The sequence below is a fragment of the Phascolarctos cinereus genome, unplaced genomic scaffold, assembly GCF_003287225.1.
Source record: "Phascolarctos cinereus isolate Bilbo 61053 unplaced genomic scaffold, phaCin_HiC Scaffold_7;HRSCAF=346, whole genome shotgun sequence".
In the NCBI taxonomy this organism is placed as follows: Eukaryota; Metazoa; Chordata; class Mammalia; order Diprotodontia; family Phascolarctidae; genus Phascolarctos; species Phascolarctos cinereus.
This window is the reverse complement of record NW_027556180.1, coordinates 80,005,008-80,023,941: the sequence shown is the minus strand read 5'-3', so window position 1 is coordinate 80,023,941 and position 18,934 is coordinate 80,005,008. Positions and strand designations below refer to the sequence as shown.

The window sequence follows — 18,934 nt, the reverse complement described above, 5'->3', positions numbered from 1 at the left end:
ATTTTATATTTATATTGTCTAGTTATTTTAAGGCAATGGTTTGTTTTTAGTTTAGTTTTGGATTTTTTAGGCAATCAGGGTTAAGTGACTTGCCCGGGGTCACACAGCTAGTAAGTAGCAAGTGTTCAGTATGAGGCCAGATTTGAACTCAGGTCCTCCTGACTTCAGGGCCAGTGCTCTATGCACTGTGCCACTTAGCTGCTCTTAAGGCAATGTTTTAAATCACAAAAATAAAACATAATCTAAAGAAAGCTGAATTAAAATCCTCCATTTAAAAAAAAGTTGGAAAATTTCTCAGTGTTAAGCTGAAGGGACTTCATTGAAAGAAGGCAGAGAGAACTAAGTTCCCAAAATCTGAGCTAGCTTCCTTAACTGTAAAATTAAGGGATTGCACTACATGACGCCTAAGGTCCTTTCCAGTTGTAAGTCTAGGATCCTATGAATCTAAGGATAAAAAATTTTAAGGAGAAAGAATTCCAAGAGATTAAAACATTTATGGGAACTAGAATCCATGGAAGTCTTAAAATGGCTTTAAAAGTCAAGATTTAAATCAACTTGAATTTCCCAAGACCTTGGACTTGGTGTTTCCAAGATCCTTTTCTATCTCCACATCTAAGATGAAACTTAACTTCAATGGGCCTCAGTTTCCTCAACTTCAAAATGTCAGGGTTGAGCAAGATTATCCCTAAGGTTATTTCTAGGACTAAATACTATAATCCTGTATCCTTAGCCTTTGTGAGTAGGGGGAGAGAGACAAAGAAACCAAGAATATAATAGTTGAATAATGAAACAAAGAGGCATATTGGGACATGAAAATAAATGACCTGTGGGGTTTTTTTCCCCTTCCTCCTACAAAGAAAACTGTTTATTTCACTTTGTGATTTAGTGTATTGTAAAATGATCACTAAAATAAAATCTTATTCTAAAATATATTCACAAATCAGAGGGCAGAATTACTTAGGACAGCTATTGGTATAAGAAGAGAATGAAAATATGTTTAGATTTTCTAATATGTTGAGAATGATCAAATGATGTTCATTTCAGGAATGGTTCAATGAACTTTTCAGAGAGTCTCAAAAGGTATATCAAAAAGAATTAACTATTCTAAGTGATTAATTTCCAAAAGAGGGGGAAAAAAATGAAAGTGACCCTAAAATGACTACCTTGTAAGTCTAAATGGTGTCTTCCTCCCTGCTTCTCCCAGTTGAATTCCTACTCATTTTTGAAAGCCCAACTCAAACACCACTTTCTTCAAGACTTCCTTGATCTATTTGATAAGCACCTTCTTCCTCAAACATCATGTAGCACTTTGTTTTCTAATTCTTTGCTGTACTAATGCACTAGAGTGTCTAATAAATATTATGCTCATCCTCTTTCTCTTCTACTGTAAACATTTGGAGGACAGAGACCTTATATTATCTAAACATTATATATTCACCAGTGCCAAGCACAGTATTGCATACACAGTACAGGAAGATGCTTGATAAATGCTTGGTATGCCATATAGGCAATACAGACAAAATACTCAAACGCCTAATGGAGAATGGAAATCTTAAAGTATTGGAAAATAAATGCAAATTGCATCAGTGATGAAGTCTGGGAAACCATCATGACAAAGGTCTAAAAACAGGTGTCTTGAATCTCAGAAAAAGTAATTAAAGGTTCCTGAAGTTTTCCCATATTAAGATATTATCCTGTGGACTAAGCCATGTAAAATAACTCTTCAAAAATGAAGCATTTGTCCAGATGGAAAAAAGTTTAGTAAAAATCTGCACAAAGTTCTCTTCTACCAAATGAAGGAAGCCCAGAAGAGGTTATATCCTTTATCTGGGCAAACACTTGACTACAAAGGAAGTTGCTTTTACCCACCCACCTCTACCACATATCCTCAAATAGTGACACAGTCACAAGGTCTAAAATCTGGCAGAAGAAACAGTGACAACTGGCCCTCTCTTTGGCTGCAGAGACATCTAATAGACTAGAGAGATTATTGTTAGGTCTTGTCCCATTTAACACCCACTTATGACCAAGAAGAGGCTGCCTGCTAAGGAAACTGAGTGTCTGATTCCAAATTGGAAAATGTTGCAAATACCAATAAGGAATGAACATTATTAGAGCAACTGCTCAGCCCAGGCAGGGGGATGAACCAGATGGTCTTTTCCATCCCAGATTTCTATGATCCACAACAGAGCCTGGATGACTAGGAAAATGTGAGATCTAATTTGGAAATTATTTCATAAAAATGAATTGCAGACAAAGACATTCAATGAGAAGGAGAAATCAAGAAAGTAAATCATGGAGGTTTAGTGGTAACTGGAGAAATCAAACTAGCTTCAAAAGCTTCTGATGGAATAAAAAACCAAAAAATAAATAAAATTGTCCTGACTTAGAGAAAGAACTTCCAGATCATTTAGTCCAATACTCTCATTTTATAGACAGGGAACTGAGGCCTGGCAGAAGTTAAATAATTTGCTCAAAATCACAACCCAGTCATCACTGATAATTCCCTATGCTTTCATACCTTGCCACCTTTGGGAATGTAGAATGTCATCACTTTCAGAAAGGGAAATATAACCATAGATTTAAAGATGGAAGGAACCTGAAAAGCCAAGTAGTCCAACCCATTCATTTTACAGGTGAGGAAACTGAAGTCAGGGGAGATTAAGTGGCTTTCCTATGATCACACACAGAATAAGCGTCAGAAGCAGGATTGAACCCAAATCCCCTATCCCCAAAGTAGGATTTCCATTGTACAATAGTCTAAATTCTACCATTCAGATGCTACCAATCAATCCTACCTGACCTCCCATATTCACCCCTACAAGAAATCACCTTCCCTCTTCCGTGCTCATGTAGCAACTTTGTACAACATGGTATTCTGCTTTGCATTATGATTATTTGCATCCATCTCACACCCATGCACCCCAGTAGGTGATAAACTCCATAGGCAGGAAACTACATGTTATTAATTGCTGCTTTCTTCACTAGCTAGCAAGCACAGAGTGTTTTACACAACAGTTGAGTGGTTCACCATGTTTTTAATAAATTCAATTAGTGACAGAATAATCAGAACTAGAACTCGGGGCATCCTGACAACCAGAGGTATGTGACCATACTTTTATCTACACGACGAAGAGCACCAATTGAAAAAAAAAATCCTCAAAGTGGGACAATGTAGAAAGTCCTCACTATATTTCTGGGGCTATTATACCACCTCCTCTCTTAGGGACTGTGATTTCATTCATATAGGGAACTTCCAAGTGAGGAAACTCTCTCTACCAATGCAGGTTAGCATCTTCTCTGAAACTTATAGTCTTAGGGATTTGCCAAGAACAGTGAGAGGTATGTGACTTGCTCGAGATCACACAACCAGTATGTGTCAGAGGCAAGACCTGAACCAAGGTCTTTCTGGCTTGCAGATCAGCTCTGTATCCTCCTTACCAAGCAAACGAGGTACCCTTTAGTGGAAGAAAGTTGAAAGCTGAGGATCCAGTAGAATGGAAGCTCCATGAGGGCAGGGATTACTGTCATTTTTGTCTTTGTATATACTTGATAAAGACTTGTTAAATTGAATTGAAACCAAAAGCAACCAATGTGGTGTCAAAGTCTAGGCAAATTTAGGAAAAAAGATTAGGAACTATTAATCTTCAATTTGACAATAGAAAGTGAAGTCAGAATCTCAAAATTAGCCAAATACCCTCAAAGTTTTTGAGTTACAGAGAACCTTTCTTGTAGAAACCAAGGCTAGAGTGATGGCCACCATTCATTCTCATGCCACTATTGTGGGGCAAGTCTCTTGTATGACATACTACTGCTATGTTATAGGCATGGCTGGTGAAGCTCTAAAAATATCACACACATTTTAAGGAAAAGGCAGGAGGGAAATATGTGTGTATGTATATATGTGTGTGTGTATGTGTGTATATATATATGTATGTATGTATGTATGTATGTATGTATGTATGTATGTATGTTTGTATATATGTCCGGGTTAAGAGTCAAAATTATAAGGTAAGAAAAAAAGTCTCCTAATATTGGAAGTGGCTGGTTGGAAAAGTGGGATAAGCTTGAATTTTTTTTTTAATGCTAAATTCTGGGGTGGGAGGATTGCGATGGGGGGTGGAATGTGAACCATGAGATGCATTAGCATGAGAAATCTTCCCAGGGAAGGAGTCAGTTAATCCAAGGGGGAGCATGAGAGCATGCTCTCTTGGGACATCTGCAACTAGAGCAGACAAAGAAAGGGAAAGGATATTTCATGGAACCCTCCTGAAGCAACAGGGATTTTCCTTCTCTTATTTTCTCTAAAGCTATAAAAATACAAAACACACTGAGCTAAGGAATGAGTACAACTTCAGGACCGGCATCTCTGAACATAAAATAAATCTCTCAGTAGGTGGTATGATCAGCCTTAAATACCTGGAAATCATCTTTTAGTTTTATGGCAGTGTGTGTATTTCTTTCCCCCTTCCTCCTCCATATATTCCCAACATGAAAAACCACATCAAATTATTGCTTTTCAGAGGCCAATTCTAGAAGTCCCCATTTTATCATGGAAAGAATATTCCTTGTATATGTGAGTGCTTCCATTATGTCTTATTTGAAGGGGGGAAAATGAAATAAAAATCCTATCCAAGATATTTATAGATATCATAAAACCTTATTCACTCTCATAAGCCAATATAAGCTCAGTCATCAGGTATGGCAGAAATAGCAGGTGTAGTAACCAGCACTACATTATAGCAGCTATGCTTAATTCTGCCTCTATAGGTGAAAAAAAAAAGGAAGAAATCATTTTGTGTTGGAAAAATAGAGTAAGTAATCATGAAGGCTCAAAAGAAACAGAAAGGGACCTTCTTTAGACCAAACCTGATGTCAAACCCAGGCTGAGATTCCAGGGCCAGCAGGCCATTGCTGCTCTCCTCCCAAACCCAAGGAAAGTATGAGAAGTTACTTAATCACAGTTTCTCCTATTGTGATAAAGAAAAGAATAATAAAGTCATGCTCTCACCCCAACAATCTGAGAGTCACAGAGAGTCACAGAAACACCTCCAGTCTCAGGAGGGCTGGTCATGGTTAGAAGAAGCTCTTAGTCTTTTCAATGATGGTGCCATCTGCTTTAAGAGATATAATTTCAAGGCAGCTAGATGGCACAGTAGATAGAGTACCAGCTCTGGAGTCAGGAGGACCTGAGTTCAAATTCGGCCTCAGACACTTGACACTTACTAGCTGTGTGACCGTGGGCAAGTCACTTAACCCCAGTTTCCACACACACACACCCAAAAGATATAATTTCATCAGTATGGACATTTCTTACACACCTTAGCCAATGGTATCATGAACTGCTATGGCCAAAAAAAATTCATTGTCAAGAAGTCAACCTTCTAGATGAGATTTTCTTTTCAAGGCTGGCCTCACATGAAAGGTCATCATGAAGGCTGTGTTTGGAAGTTTTTCAGCTTGGCAATACCTGACCAGAGCTTGCACTCTCCTCACATAACCAACAAGAGCTCACAGTCATTTTCAACTCATGATGAAGCATCAGAATTGGGCAATAACAATAATAATGATATACAAGTAATCAAAACATATAGTGTTTTAAAGTTGGCAAAATGCTATACATAGATTATCACATTTGAGACTCAGAACAATCCCCTAAAGTAGGTATTTATTTCAGGCACTTTCCTCATTTTACAAATAAAGAAACTGAGGCCCAGAGAAGTTAAATGATTAGACTAGATGATACCTAGTGGTTGAAAAAGATGTCTAGTCCCTTCCAACAGTAGACACATGATCTTCTGTTCTGGCCATACATAGCTAGTAAGTATCAGAGAAAAGATCTGAATCTAGGTCTTTTGATTCCAAGTCTAGTAGTCCAGACACTATGTTACACTAACACTCTGCCTCTTTATCACACACATACATACACAAGCTTTGCACATAAACAGTGGGACATATATCCTAGATGGAAAGAGAATCAGGCTGGGAGGCTGAATTCTGATATTGGACTGGCTCTGACTGTAATTTGCTATATAACCTTATAAAAAACCATTTAATCTTCCTGTCTCAATTTCTTTACCTGTGAAAGGTTTACACTGGAATTCCTGCCTCCTCCCTAATTACAAGGAAGACGTGTTAATGAACAGGAACTGAGTAAAGCTTTCTGAGCCCTTCAGGAGAAGGGCATGCTAAGAATGTTTAATATTCCCTCATAGTAACAAACAAAAACAAAGCTTTGAGCTAGTGGGCTGATCTTGCCCAGGAGTTCATATGCATTCTTAAAGAGTTAGATATGTAGAGACAGTCTGATATAGTGGAAAGAACACAGTATTTGGAATCTGGAGGACCAGAGGTCAATTTTTGGCTTTGACCCTCGTTAACAGACAAGTAACAATCCCCCAGATACCTCAGTTTTTGTATCTTTAAAATGGGAGATAATAAAGATTGGGAAGTGCTTTCTAAGCAGTAAAGTGCTACATAAATATAAGCCCTTATTCTCTTATCAACCTAAGAACACAAATTCCATAATCTAGTATTAGTCAATTACATGATGACTGCAATTACTCAGATAAATTCCTTTTAGGGGCCTACAATTCTGGCAGTGACTACGGCTTGTAAAAAGGACTGTAGTAAAAGTCTCTGCTCCTATTCCATTCCATGCCATGCCAGAAGAATTACCCATCCCTCAAACCAGGTGCCAACACCAAGACCACTCTTCATTTAATCCCTGCTAACCAGGGTCAGAAAGGTGAGTAAAGGTTCCCTGCAGTTGGGGTAGAGGTCACTGGTGGAGACATATACTCAGTAGGATAATTTAGCCATGGATAATTGTAATTTTTATTGCTCTCATGAACTTCCCAAAAAGCATTATTTAATTCTAAGCACTTCACCTCCCTCATGATGCTCTCCCTTGCCAACCCCACTGAGAAAAAAAAATTCTCTTAAAAAAACGGAGAGAAAGAGATTGAGATGGAAAGAGAGAAAAAGGAGAAAAAGGGAGAGGGACAGGGAAATGGAGGCAGACACAGAGATACATAGAGAGAGGGAGACAAAGAACATACAGGCTGATACTATGGTGGAAAGAATGTTAGATTTGGAGCTCAGACCTGGCTTTGCCACTCACTGCCTTTGTGGCCCTGGATAAATCAATTAACTTCTCTGGGTCTCAGTTTTCTCAGCTGTAAAGTGAAGGAGTTGGATTAGATAAAATCTATGATTCTACAAATTTGGATAACCAGCATCAGTTAAGAAAACAGTTGAGAGAGAGAGAGAGAGAGAGAGAGAGAGAGAGAGAGAGAGAGAGAGGACCATTCCAAATACTTTCTTTACTTCAATACCTGACCCTACCATATCTGGAAATAGCCCCATTTTAAATCTCTCTCAGTGGCATAGTATTCTTTCTATTAGAAGGACAACTTCTTTAAGCTCAGCTGCTTCAAATGAGTACAGCTTATAGGAATATAGAGACACTGATCAGCCATCATCTGACAAATATCTGTATAGAAGTCCATCACTTTAAAACCTCAAAGCAGTCTTGGGAAAGTGAAAAACCAGGGCTGAGTGCCCAAAGAATGAATTATTTGAACCAAGTCAGGAGAGGAATGCAATGCTGAACAACAGACGGGTCCCAGAAATGGAATTTGATCAGGTTAAGCGAATCTCTGGGTACCTTTATTATGAAATAGGAGACAAAGAGGTCTGCCTTTAACTCTTCCTGGGGAGAACAAAATAAAAATGTTTGAACACTGTTTAGGCAGTCCCCTCTAACCAATGGCCTAAGCACTAGGCCCACTGACCCTTCAGAAGCTCCCTTACTCCCTAAAGTGAAAGTTATTCACAAGATCCCTTGTATGGGGTGGCCATCTGCAAAAATGTTCATCTTTTCACTCCTTAATACATCTAGGCAAAATCTGATTGTTAGGATTTCTTTGCATCTTCATACTGATCTGAGCGAGTCTGGGAGTCTGGGGGAGAGGTGGAAGGGATAGGGACTAGAGAATGTTCCTTCCCCTAAACCTAGGAAACGAACTGCTGTTCTCCCAAGGGATGAATGACTAGGTGAACTGATATTGCATCATTTCCAGCCCCAGCTTTAGCCATCTTATTAACAAAGAGAACCGAAGCTTTCTCTTCTTTGTTGGCTGTTGCAAAATGGAGTGGAGTTGGGGGTTTTTTATGTTCCCTTCCCCCCATTTTAAATATTTAAACAGCAGAGCTTTGCCGCTCCTCCAACCTACTCAAGAGTTTAGAAACACTTCACAAAAGGTTTTCATGAACTGGCACGTGGCTTTCCATTAGAGCTGCAAGCTCTGCTGGAAGCAGGTCAAAGACAAAGAAGTTTCTGGTTTGAAGCTTTCTATATGAAACACCAGCTCTATCTTCTATCCAGAACCACCCCCAACCCAAAATCTCCCACACCTACCTCTCCAAGTATTTCTCCCCCATACACAATTCCACATTACTCACATGATGGTAGTTATTTAATGTACCAGACCTTCCAGGTAATATTAATTTTTTTTAATTATATAACTAATCCCCAAGAATTTTTGCATCTTGTATATTAAACAGTAAGGAAATCACCTCCCTTTAATGAAAAATGAAAGGAGCAAGAAGAATTGAGAGTAACTCTGAATCACACTCCATATAAAAGAGTGGACCCTTGATCTAGGAACTGGAACACCTGGGTTCTAGATAGCACTCTTCCCCTAATTAGCTACATGACCTTGACCAAGGTACTGCATCTCTATGGGTCTCAGTTTCTTCCTTTTGCAAATGACTGTTTCGATGTTATGATCATTAAGGTCCCTTTCAGATTCAAAATTCTATTGAATCTCCTACCTTGGACTTCCAAACCAGGCCTGTATGCACAAGGACTTGCTTGACTCTCAATATGTTACCCAGGGATCTTTGACAAACCCTGTATATTTAGTGACAGATGGCAGGCAAATAGCCAGCTCTAACCACTTCTGAGAGAGGGCTATTTCCTGGTCCAGTGCAGCCAGGGAGATTATACTATGTACAAATCCATACTGGATATTTGTAACATCCTTACCAGCATTAACTGTTCTAAAGAGACCTTGAAAGGTGCCTATTAGAAGAAACTGCACCTGCATTGCTCCATGGCTAATCTGTTGCAGACTTGACAAAGTTGTAACAGTTTGTAACTATATCTAGACACCAATTATACTGCAGATAGAACAGTTTTTGTTCAATAATCAGTTGGTGCCAAACACCAGCCTTAAAGATTCCCTGATTTCAATGTAAAGCAATAACATTTTTAAACAAGTTTTAAAAGATACCTTTATCACATCAAATAGGCGAGGTTATCACCATCAAAACCACATCTGCATTCAAGTTTAATAAGATGTTGATATTGGATCAAGACACCAATAATTATCATTGACCAGTAGCTATAGCATCCATCCATACAATACAGCTTGCCATTCAGAGAGATAACTAAACGAAAATCCCTGACAGAGTATAAAGTTCTTAGGGTCACACACATGCACACACACACACACATACACATACACACAAACTGGAAAAAGCAAGAAGGACCTACATTCTATGAAGACAATCGTGTTGATAAGCAGACCCCCAAACAGGAATGAAGAACACCGGATCACACATGCCTTGATTAAAAAGCTTATATTAGCAGTGAATTTCTACCCTGAATGTGACTCTTAAGACCAATGTTGTGAAGTTCACAAGGAATTCTTCTCAAGTGAGTATGTGTGTTTTAAAGGAGGAACATTTACTCTAATGACAATATGTGTGAATGTAGCAAGATGAAAAAAGATCAGGTACAGCAACCATATTCTCTCCCCAAATCTAACATAAGTTTAACAGTTATAGAGCATAAGAGGTTCATAGTCTCTTCATCCCTGTATCCTAACTTGGAAGCATTCCTCTGTTTAAAACAGTTCTACCTGCTTAACTGAAGCAAAGGCTCTGACAAATTCTGGAAGAAAGGCAGTGTAAAAAGATGAAATAAATCTCCACCCCCATCCACAGCTATTTAAGATGGGGAGCTGTCCTAACTTTTCAGCAAACCTCAGCACTACCTATCTACACACACACACACACACACACACACACACACACACACACACACACAAACTTGAGCACAATGAACAAAGTTATAACAAAACCGCAGCAACAGAATTTACATCAGAGTGGTAGACCCTAAAACAAAAACTAAAACTTACCCCAAAGAGAGAGAAGAGAATAAGAAAAAGATGGTCCTTAATGAGCAAAATTAGAGAGGCAAGGGTTATTTAGCAACCACTCTTTGCTATAGGGGCAGTTAAAGAGTCAGTATGTACCAATTTGGATCGAACAGAATAGAAAGAACTCTTCTCTCTCCAGCAGTAGATATAAGTTGACAGTGGAGGGGGACTGAAGAAGGACTCAGTAATGACCACTTCCCAAGTACACAGAGAGTTTAAAATATAGAGTGACAATTCAGTTCTCTGGATAGAAAGAGATCTGAAGATATATAAGACAGAGATACTACTAAAAGCCCTATTATCACCCTCTCTTAGACTGCCCCAATTCCAAAGGAAAGGTAAAAGTTCCTTTGGTTCAGAGATATGGTCCAAGCAGGGAATGGATAATAATAATAATAACAGTAACAATAATAATCTCACACTTGAATGCCTAAGACCCCTGACATACACATATAAATCATTTCAGAGTAAGGCTGTCACACTACATCTTCTGCTGTGTCTTTTAAATGGATAGAACCCCAATGTCACTCTCTCCTCTAGGATAAAAAACAAATAAGCAAAAAATCAAAAGGATAGTATCTTCTTTCTCCTGACAATAAAGATGGGAGCAATGTCTCCATATTGCCAAAAATGAGAATTTTCTTCCATATGCACTTTTCTTAATAACCTAATAATCCTCCTCATTCCTCCCCCAAAAGTTTGGCTACTATAACATCTTTAAAGCAAACAGTTCATCTCATTACAAAACACCATTAGGGAAATCTAGACTGAACAATAGTAGAGACCCTCTGAAACTGCAGATTCCTCCTAATAAAAGAGAATGTTGATACATATGCTAATTTTAAAAAAGACCAAACACCAAATCCTATCCTATGACCAAGTGCTCTCACTACTAACACATACTTAAATCTTTAAAAAGAGAAATCTAGGTAAGAGAGATATTTCTATTTTTTAAAAAGATACAGCCACCCTGCTTCAAATAAAGAAATACATTTACTGCAGCTAAAGACCACACGAATCACACACAAAACAAGCACCCGATATTTTATGCTTTCAGTGTGGTTTGCAAGGCTCCTTTGTGTCTACAAATTCACCCGGCCAATGTGGTTGCCAAGAAATTATAATTCATAAAAAGGTTTTTGTGTTGTTGTTGTTGTTGTTTGCAAATTGGGGACTGAGACAAAACTGAGGATGGGGAGACTTGAGTTTGCTTTGTCCTCCTTTTTGTGATAGCACTTGGCTTTTAGGGCCCAGAGAAGGCAGCTTTCCTTGCTGTGTAGGTCAAGAAGGAGCATGGCTCAAAGGCCAAATCCGATCTCTTTCTCACAGACTGTTCTTGGAAGGCAATCATTTGTGCAGGTTGTCCTCTAGAGACACCTTGTACCAGAGGCCCTTCTAAAAAGTGTTTCAGGGTGTTTGGAACCAAGATGAAACTGCAATGTTATTAGGATGCTTTAGTTCTTACAGTGGCCAAGTATGCCATTAGTCTAAAACAATGAGGCATGGGGGAAGGGGAAAGGAATGCTGCGATTTATTTATTTGTTTCCAGTAGCAGTGGAAAATTTTCTCCAAGCAGAAAAGAGGCCTGAAACTGACCCCATCTGCCAATTATGAATCAGCATTAACAACTAACAGAATTTCAAAATGATTTTCAAATAAACATGCCATGCTCCTGATGGCATGAAGCAAAACTGGTTTCAGATAGGACTTACAGAACAACATCATTATGCCCTCTCCTCTGCTTTCCCCTCCACAATGAAACAATACAGACAACCAAGGATAAATCAGTGTTCAGATTTTCAGCAGTGAAAAAAAAAACCCTCTGAAAGAGGTGTCCCCATTAGCTAAAGCTACAAGTCAGCTTTCATTTTGGAAGTGGATGGTAGGTCCAGAAAAGTCATCATCCCTACTGAGAGGGAAGGGCTAGGATGTAGCTACCTGTCTCCTTTCCAAAAAAATGGAACAGTACCCTCAAAACCACATCAGCATTCTTCCTACCTTTGCCTTTCCCCTGCTTTTTCAGAGAGTTATCGAAAATTTTCTTGCAAGTTTTCAGAAGCCTACTTTGGGGACCTTCAAAGTTGTGTGTCAGCTAAATTCCACAAAATAATAAACCACATGAGCACAGTGTAATTTACTGTTACGTGATGGGGAGAGATGCTGTTACTTCAGCCACAATCCTAAGTGTGTAGAGCGCAGGAATCGTAGGAATAGATAATAGCTAAAGCTATTCATTTTGGAGGGGGGGGGAATTCATTTTTGTTTTAAATTGCAGGAAAGTCCATAGGTACTATTTACTAGATTCGGATCCCTGAATGAAAGGTAACGGATTCCCTTGCATGAAAAATCAGTGTCAAAATTCTCACCCTGGATACTGTGCATGTCCATCATTGGTGTTAACACCAGACTCACTAAAGATTAAGCAGAAAAATTACCCGTATTATCAGCATGAAACAGTGTGGAGGTAACAAGAGTCCAGCTTTAATCCTCAAATGTACAGATGTCCTGGGCTTGAACATCTAACCCACAGTTTCTCTTAAAACTAAATCAGAATCTTTGGATTTTCTCCTTTAGTTCAGGTTCACTTTAAGGCTAGCTATCTTTCTTAGTATCTGAGTGAGAATACCTTCTAATAATTACCTCCATTTCACCTCTAAGGAAGCTTCCTCTTGCCTAGGGTTCCTTGCAGAAGATGGCAAAAGAGTTTTTCTTGTCTTTTTTTTTTCAAAGGGGAGTGGATGATGAAGATGGCAAGTAGCAGTGGTGTGGTCAGTGTTTAGCAATATTTTTTCGCTGTCCTGAGCAATCAGCATTCAAAATTTCAAAACCTGAATGGTTCTCTGGGCCCAACAGTTATGTGCAACTGCCCTTGGTACATTCCATTAAGAAGAAAGACTGCAGAAGAGGAGGCAGTACTAAAAGCAAAATGGGTTTGAGGTTGTCTTCTGTGAAAGGCAATATTGCCTAGTGGATAGTGCTGGACCTGGAGTCAAGAGACCTAGGTTCAAATCCTGTATCAGTCACCTAAATGACACTTAACCTCATAACCTGAGTTAGCTCATTTATAATGGGCATAATAATAAAGGAAATAGAAACTTTGTTATCCGTTAAATGTAATACATAAGTAAAATCTATAAAATGGGCATAATAATGCAGAAAAAACTTTGCAAACCTTAAAATGCAATATATATGTAAATCAGTACTATAAGTACCCCTTAATGGTTATAGTCCCATTTACATGACTTAGTTAAGCCTACAGGGCATAAAACTGAAATCCTACTAGAGGTGATGCTTTGTTTATTATAAGCACTCTCCCACAAGTTAAATCTAACTCTGGCTTCCAACCATGTGATTAAGGTGCCTTGACAAAGAGGTAAAAAGTTAGGGGTACAGGGTTTGTGCCAAACTGAGAGGAGAGTCTGCTTCCTGTTATCAGAAAACCAATTAAGAGACATTGGTGGGGAGGGCAAGGAGGAGGAGGAGGAGGGAAGGAGTGCCTAGGAGGAACAATGGATCTGATACTTTTCATCACGCAGTCAAGCCAAATATTTTTGGTTTGTTTGTTTTCACACACTCCAAGGCTGCTAGCTACTAAAGAGTGAAGGAAGCAGGCTTTACTCAGAAACTGCCTTGGGCTCCAACCTTATTACTATGAAAACTTCAAATACAACAAAGTTGCGGGATTAATCATCATACAATGCTGTAACAAATAAAACTCACTTTCCTTCCATAGGACTGTACCAACAAATCATATATAGTGTCAGCCTTTAGACATGCTAGGTAAATCAAGACTGCCTTCCTTTGAACTTGTCTAGACTGTGGTTAATATGCAACTGATTCAACACTGCTAGCCTGGTGGCAAAAAAAAAAGGGTTTTTTTTAATTGTGAAATTATATTTTTCAATTTAATTAGCCCGCTGAAAAATTAAAGAAAAGAAAATGAGGAAGGGGATGAACATTTTTAAACCCAGGTATTATTAATGACAGAGGGAGAAAATGCATTTAATAAATGTCCTATGACAGACAATTATAAATGAAACCTTAATAATGTGTGAAAACGTATTCATTACTGTCACAGAGAAACAAAGTCAAATATATCTGACAGAACAGTCACACTGGCATGCATATGTGTGTGTACACTTATACACACTGAGAGAAGGAAGGCCAAAACCTTGAGGAAAGCTCCCACAGTCTAATCACTGCTCAGCTAGGTAACAATGGTACAATAAAAGAGAACTGGTGTTGCCATCAGACCTATATATGTTCCTTGTGCAAAAAGCTCACTTAGCTGAGAAGTAACTTACACACCAGCTTAATGCTGGCAAATATGGCTCTGTATCCCTGCAAAGAGGAAATCCAGCAGTTCATTAGTCTTAACAAGCTGCTGTCATAGGGCATCGAAGTTGCCCTGGCAGCCACATGCTGTTCCACTCACGTCTATTACCAATGGCAAAGTGGGTTCTTGAGAAGGGACTACAAGTTAATATTGTCAACAGGAAAAAATGTGGATCCTCTCCTTGAATTTACTTATCTCTGCTCACCCACATCTTGGGGGAAATAGTGCAAATTCAGCCAGGGTCATAGCTTTCCCTGAAGGATACCATTCCTCCACAACCTCTGAAAGGCTGGAGCCCAGCAGAACCACGATTTTTGGCTACCCACATTTTCTACTGGCAGTTTCTTTATCTACCTCTCACAGAAGTAGATTGTATTGTAGCACTGCATTGGTCTAATGAAGACTAGAAATCAACCCCACTTCTCCCTCCTCCAGACCACCTGAAGACCTGGATGCGGGGTCGCCTCAGGCATCATCTTAGTTTCTCGAGGCTCCTATTTTAAATAAGATAAAATAAAACACATAAAAAATACACCACACCCCTTTCAAGCGGTGTGTGGCTGCCAGCACGAAGCAAAGGGTTCTCAGGAATGAGAACAACAAACAGTTAGCTGAAGGGGACTGGGTTGGTTCCCCCCCCCCTTCTCTTCTAGAGGCATTTGACTCCACGGGGCGGAAGCTGAAAATACATTATAAATCTAAAACAAATGCACTTTCATCCCCCACTCCTAGGTATTGCTTAGTGTCTTTTGTTACTGGTTCTCTGCTCTCTCCTTGCCCACCCTTTCAATATCCCCCCGAACGAAGATTTTTATTGTTTGTTTTATGAACACATACTAATTAGCTGAAAATACCCTCTCCGATCCCTTTTCTACCACCTGCCGGTTGTCAAAATCAGCTGAAAGCGATCAACCTGACTTAAGTTACTAAGCAGGGTTAAGTAATATCTCTAATCCAATACATGCACATATCTCCATAGCCATATCGCTATCAAATCAACCATTCCAACCCTAAACCGAGAAGTTAAGCGGATCTCTACAACGGAATGGTCTGCGAGTGTAAGGACTTGTGTTTATGACTGAATACAGCTCGGACCGGACTGCTCTGTTTGGCAAACGTGGGGTGGAGGGGAGGGGGAGGGGGAAAGGGGGTAAGGTTAGAGTATGTATGTTTCAGGAAACATTTTAAACAACAAACACACACACACACACACACACACACACACACATTCCCCCCCCAAAAAAAAACGCCTTAAAAACCCCAAAGCCCGCACCAACGCAGCCCCAGCTTCTCGCCGCTACAAGATTTACACAAGTAATTTAAATCATTCACCTGCTGCCAGTTCTCCTCCAGGGATGGCAAAGCTGAGAAGTAGCCGGTGTCGTGGACAAGTTGCAGCTCCTGGAATATACTATAACTAGCCAACACGTCCATGCTGCTGCTGCTGCTGGGCAAAGCAGGAGGAGAAACCCTCCCCCTTCCACAGTTTTGTTTGTTTGTTTGTCTATTTGTTTGTTTGTCTCACCCCCCAAAAAAGGCATAAATCCAGGGTCCCTTTTGGTTTGGTTTGTTTCGTTTCAGTCACACTTAAAAAAAAATCAATGCGGAGGAGAAAGGGAGAGAGGAGATGAGAGAAGAGAGAGTGAAAGAGGATGAAGACAGGCATCCAACATGTACAGTGGAAACGGCTGCCAGGAAAGGGGTACTTCTCCACTGTAGTAAATGCAAGAATTCCCTTCCAGGGCTCTAATCACTCCAGCTCGTGGACCAGGAAGGGGGATGCAAACTCACTGACACGAAGCTGCCATCTATTTCTGCATTGCTGTTCGCTCCTAATGCAATCTTTGCTCTTTATTTTGGGAGGTTGCATTTTTTTTTTCTCGCGATCGCTTCCCCCCCCTTCCCTCCCCACCCCCCACCCCATCCCTGCTAGTTTGTAGTCCTCCCCCCCCTCCCTTTCTTTCCCCTCCTCCTTCTCCTGCTGCTGCTCCTCTTCCCCCTCCCCAATCTCCCTCCCTCCTCACTCCTCTCCGCGCAGTCGTGGGATCTTGGAAGAAAGCGTCCATTAAGGCAACGTGTGACCATGTAAGGTAAACGGAGGGGGGGCTCATGAAGTCACTGAGGACCAATCGGGGGCAGAGAGACGGGACCTGGGGCGGAGCTTGGCAGCCAAGGGGTCTGGGGATTGGAGCAAGCCTGATCTCCCTTCTGCCTTACAAGGCGGTGTAAGGCGAGCTATTTTTAGAGAGCTATATAAGGGGCCAGAGCCGGCCGGCCGTGCGGAGGCCTGGGAGAGGGAGAGACAGGGATGGGGCGGGAGTGGGACACACGGTGAATCTGTGAAGCAGGGCAACGCACATCTACACACACACACACATACACACACAGGCTGGAGTTCGGGTGGTCTGGAGTGGAATGCAAAACCGGGCCGGCCGAGGGAGCTGGGCGCCCCCAAAATGCCTGCGCTGGAGAGGCGGCTGCCGCTTTACCCAAGCTTCGCTTTTGCAATCCACCTTCCTCTTCCCGGGGTGAAGGGGGAAAACGGCCCAGACTATAAGAGGTCTAAAGAGGAGCCCAGCCTCCAGGGAGCCCCATCCTTCCGCATCCCTGGGATGGGCTGGGAGAGAAGAAGATAGGGCTCGTCTCTATTGACCATTTTAAGCAGAAAAATGCTGGCGCGCGCCCCAAGACGCCGGGGCAGTGCAAGTCTAGGCTAGGCTACTTAGCGAGTGAGCCCCGCATCCCGACTAGTCCCACCCCCGCCCCCAGGTCTATGGGGAAGGAACTGGAGGTGAGGGGGGTGGGGGGAGGTGCGGGAGGAAACGGGTCGGAAGAACCAGCTCTATCGGGGTAGTGGAACAAGATGGAAACGAAAAGGGAAAGAATCCCAACTTAGTTGAAAAAAAAAATAAAAGGCCAACCAGCAAAATTCCCACGGAGGACGGGGCTGGAGACTAGAAAAGGAGATGCCGCATCAGAGGCAGAAAGAACAAAGGAGGAGGCGCTGCTTAGACCTGTCCTGTAAGGAAGGCTGTCTTTGGCTCTGTTCCCAGCCTCCCATCCAGGATGGAAGCACTTCCACCTACGCCACCGACCACCCCTACACTACTCTCCACTTTTTTTCCCCTTCTGATCCTGAATGGTAGAGGGGGAGGGTCTGTAGGTTTTATATTTTTTAAAAATCCGAAGCCCAGACTGATTGATAGGGAGTGATTTCGCCTGGATGGATTTGTTACAAGCAATAGATGGGAGTTAAGAGTGAGCATGTGAGCCATGTTGCAGTAGGCAGCTTGCCTGAGAGTTTTTAAATGATGTAGAAAGACCATGTGGTTTCCTCGTGTACCGAGAGAGTGCTTTGTGCAGAGCAATGCTTGATGAAAAGCAAGGTTTGGGAAATATTGGGCATCATACAAGCCGATGCAGATTCATATCTATATACACTACATAATGTCTATACGTGCATGTGTACACATTATATGTGAGTGCTGTTTCCTTACAAATAATACATATACGCATACCATTATGTGTGTATTATCTTACAGTGTGTGCATGTATATATATATATATATATCTCCACATACATGACAGTCATATAACATGGCAAAGCAGAAAAAAAAATTAGGGTCATTAAAATGAATCAAAAATGCATATACAGGTCTACATACATGTGCATCATATTGTACACATATACACAAGTATACATACATGTGTATATAGTATATATTTATCTTCATTCTGACATATCTAAATGGGGGGGGGAACTGGCATGATATATATGTTCTTAGAGTTGGCCAATCAGTTCTTAGTTCTTAAATGGTGAGTGCAGTTGAAGTTCCCCAAATTGCATTGTCAGCTAAACAGAATGCTAACTTCCACTTTAGGAATGATTGCAGAATTGCGTGCAAATTCAGACAGAAGATTTTTTTCCTCCTTTTTACCATTAACAAGAGGAACCTTCCCATCTTAGCATTCTCTCTTTTTATTTGCTCTGGCTATTTCTGGCTTGATTTCAAACTATTAAAAAGTTATATCAGTGGTTTTCTAAGAGAAGTTAAACGGTAAGCATTGGGATTGGAATTGTGTATGTGCATAAATCTCTTATCTATATTGGGGGGAGGCCAGACCAGTAATTGTCTCATGCAGGGAAACTCCCACTGTGAAAACTCTCCATTACCATAGAGTTAGACAACATATAGTCTAAGAGATAGCAACAGTTATACTTGTAAAGGATATTTCCCTATCTATGTTACAGTGATGGTTATCCATTTAAATGAAATTCACATATTAGGAAGCAATTTCATTCCTTTAACTCTGTAGAAAAGAACTTTTTCCTATAAATAAGACAATGTCCTAATAGGATCTGTCATTT

At 40.5% G+C, this 18,934-nt stretch overlaps 1 protein-coding gene across 3 annotated transcripts in view; it reads right to left on the bottom strand.

The window, feature by feature from the left end:
* The window catches only part of KLF7 (KLF transcription factor 7), a 102,423-nt gene extending 85,983 nt beyond the window's left edge, over positions 1–16,440 (bottom strand). Inside the window, exon 1 of one of the 3 annotated variants that reach the window (XM_021008675.2) lies at positions 15,898–16,440. In XM_021008675.2, coding sequence (XP_020864334.1) covers positions 15,898–15,999 — 102 coding nt within the window. In that variant the 5' untranslated portion in view covers positions 16,000–16,440. The remainder of the gene's footprint in view (positions 1–15,897) is intronic. The other 2 variants (XM_021008673.2, XM_021008674.2) reach the window with 2 other exon arrangements.
* Between the last annotated feature and the right edge of the window lie 2,494 nt (positions 16,441–18,934).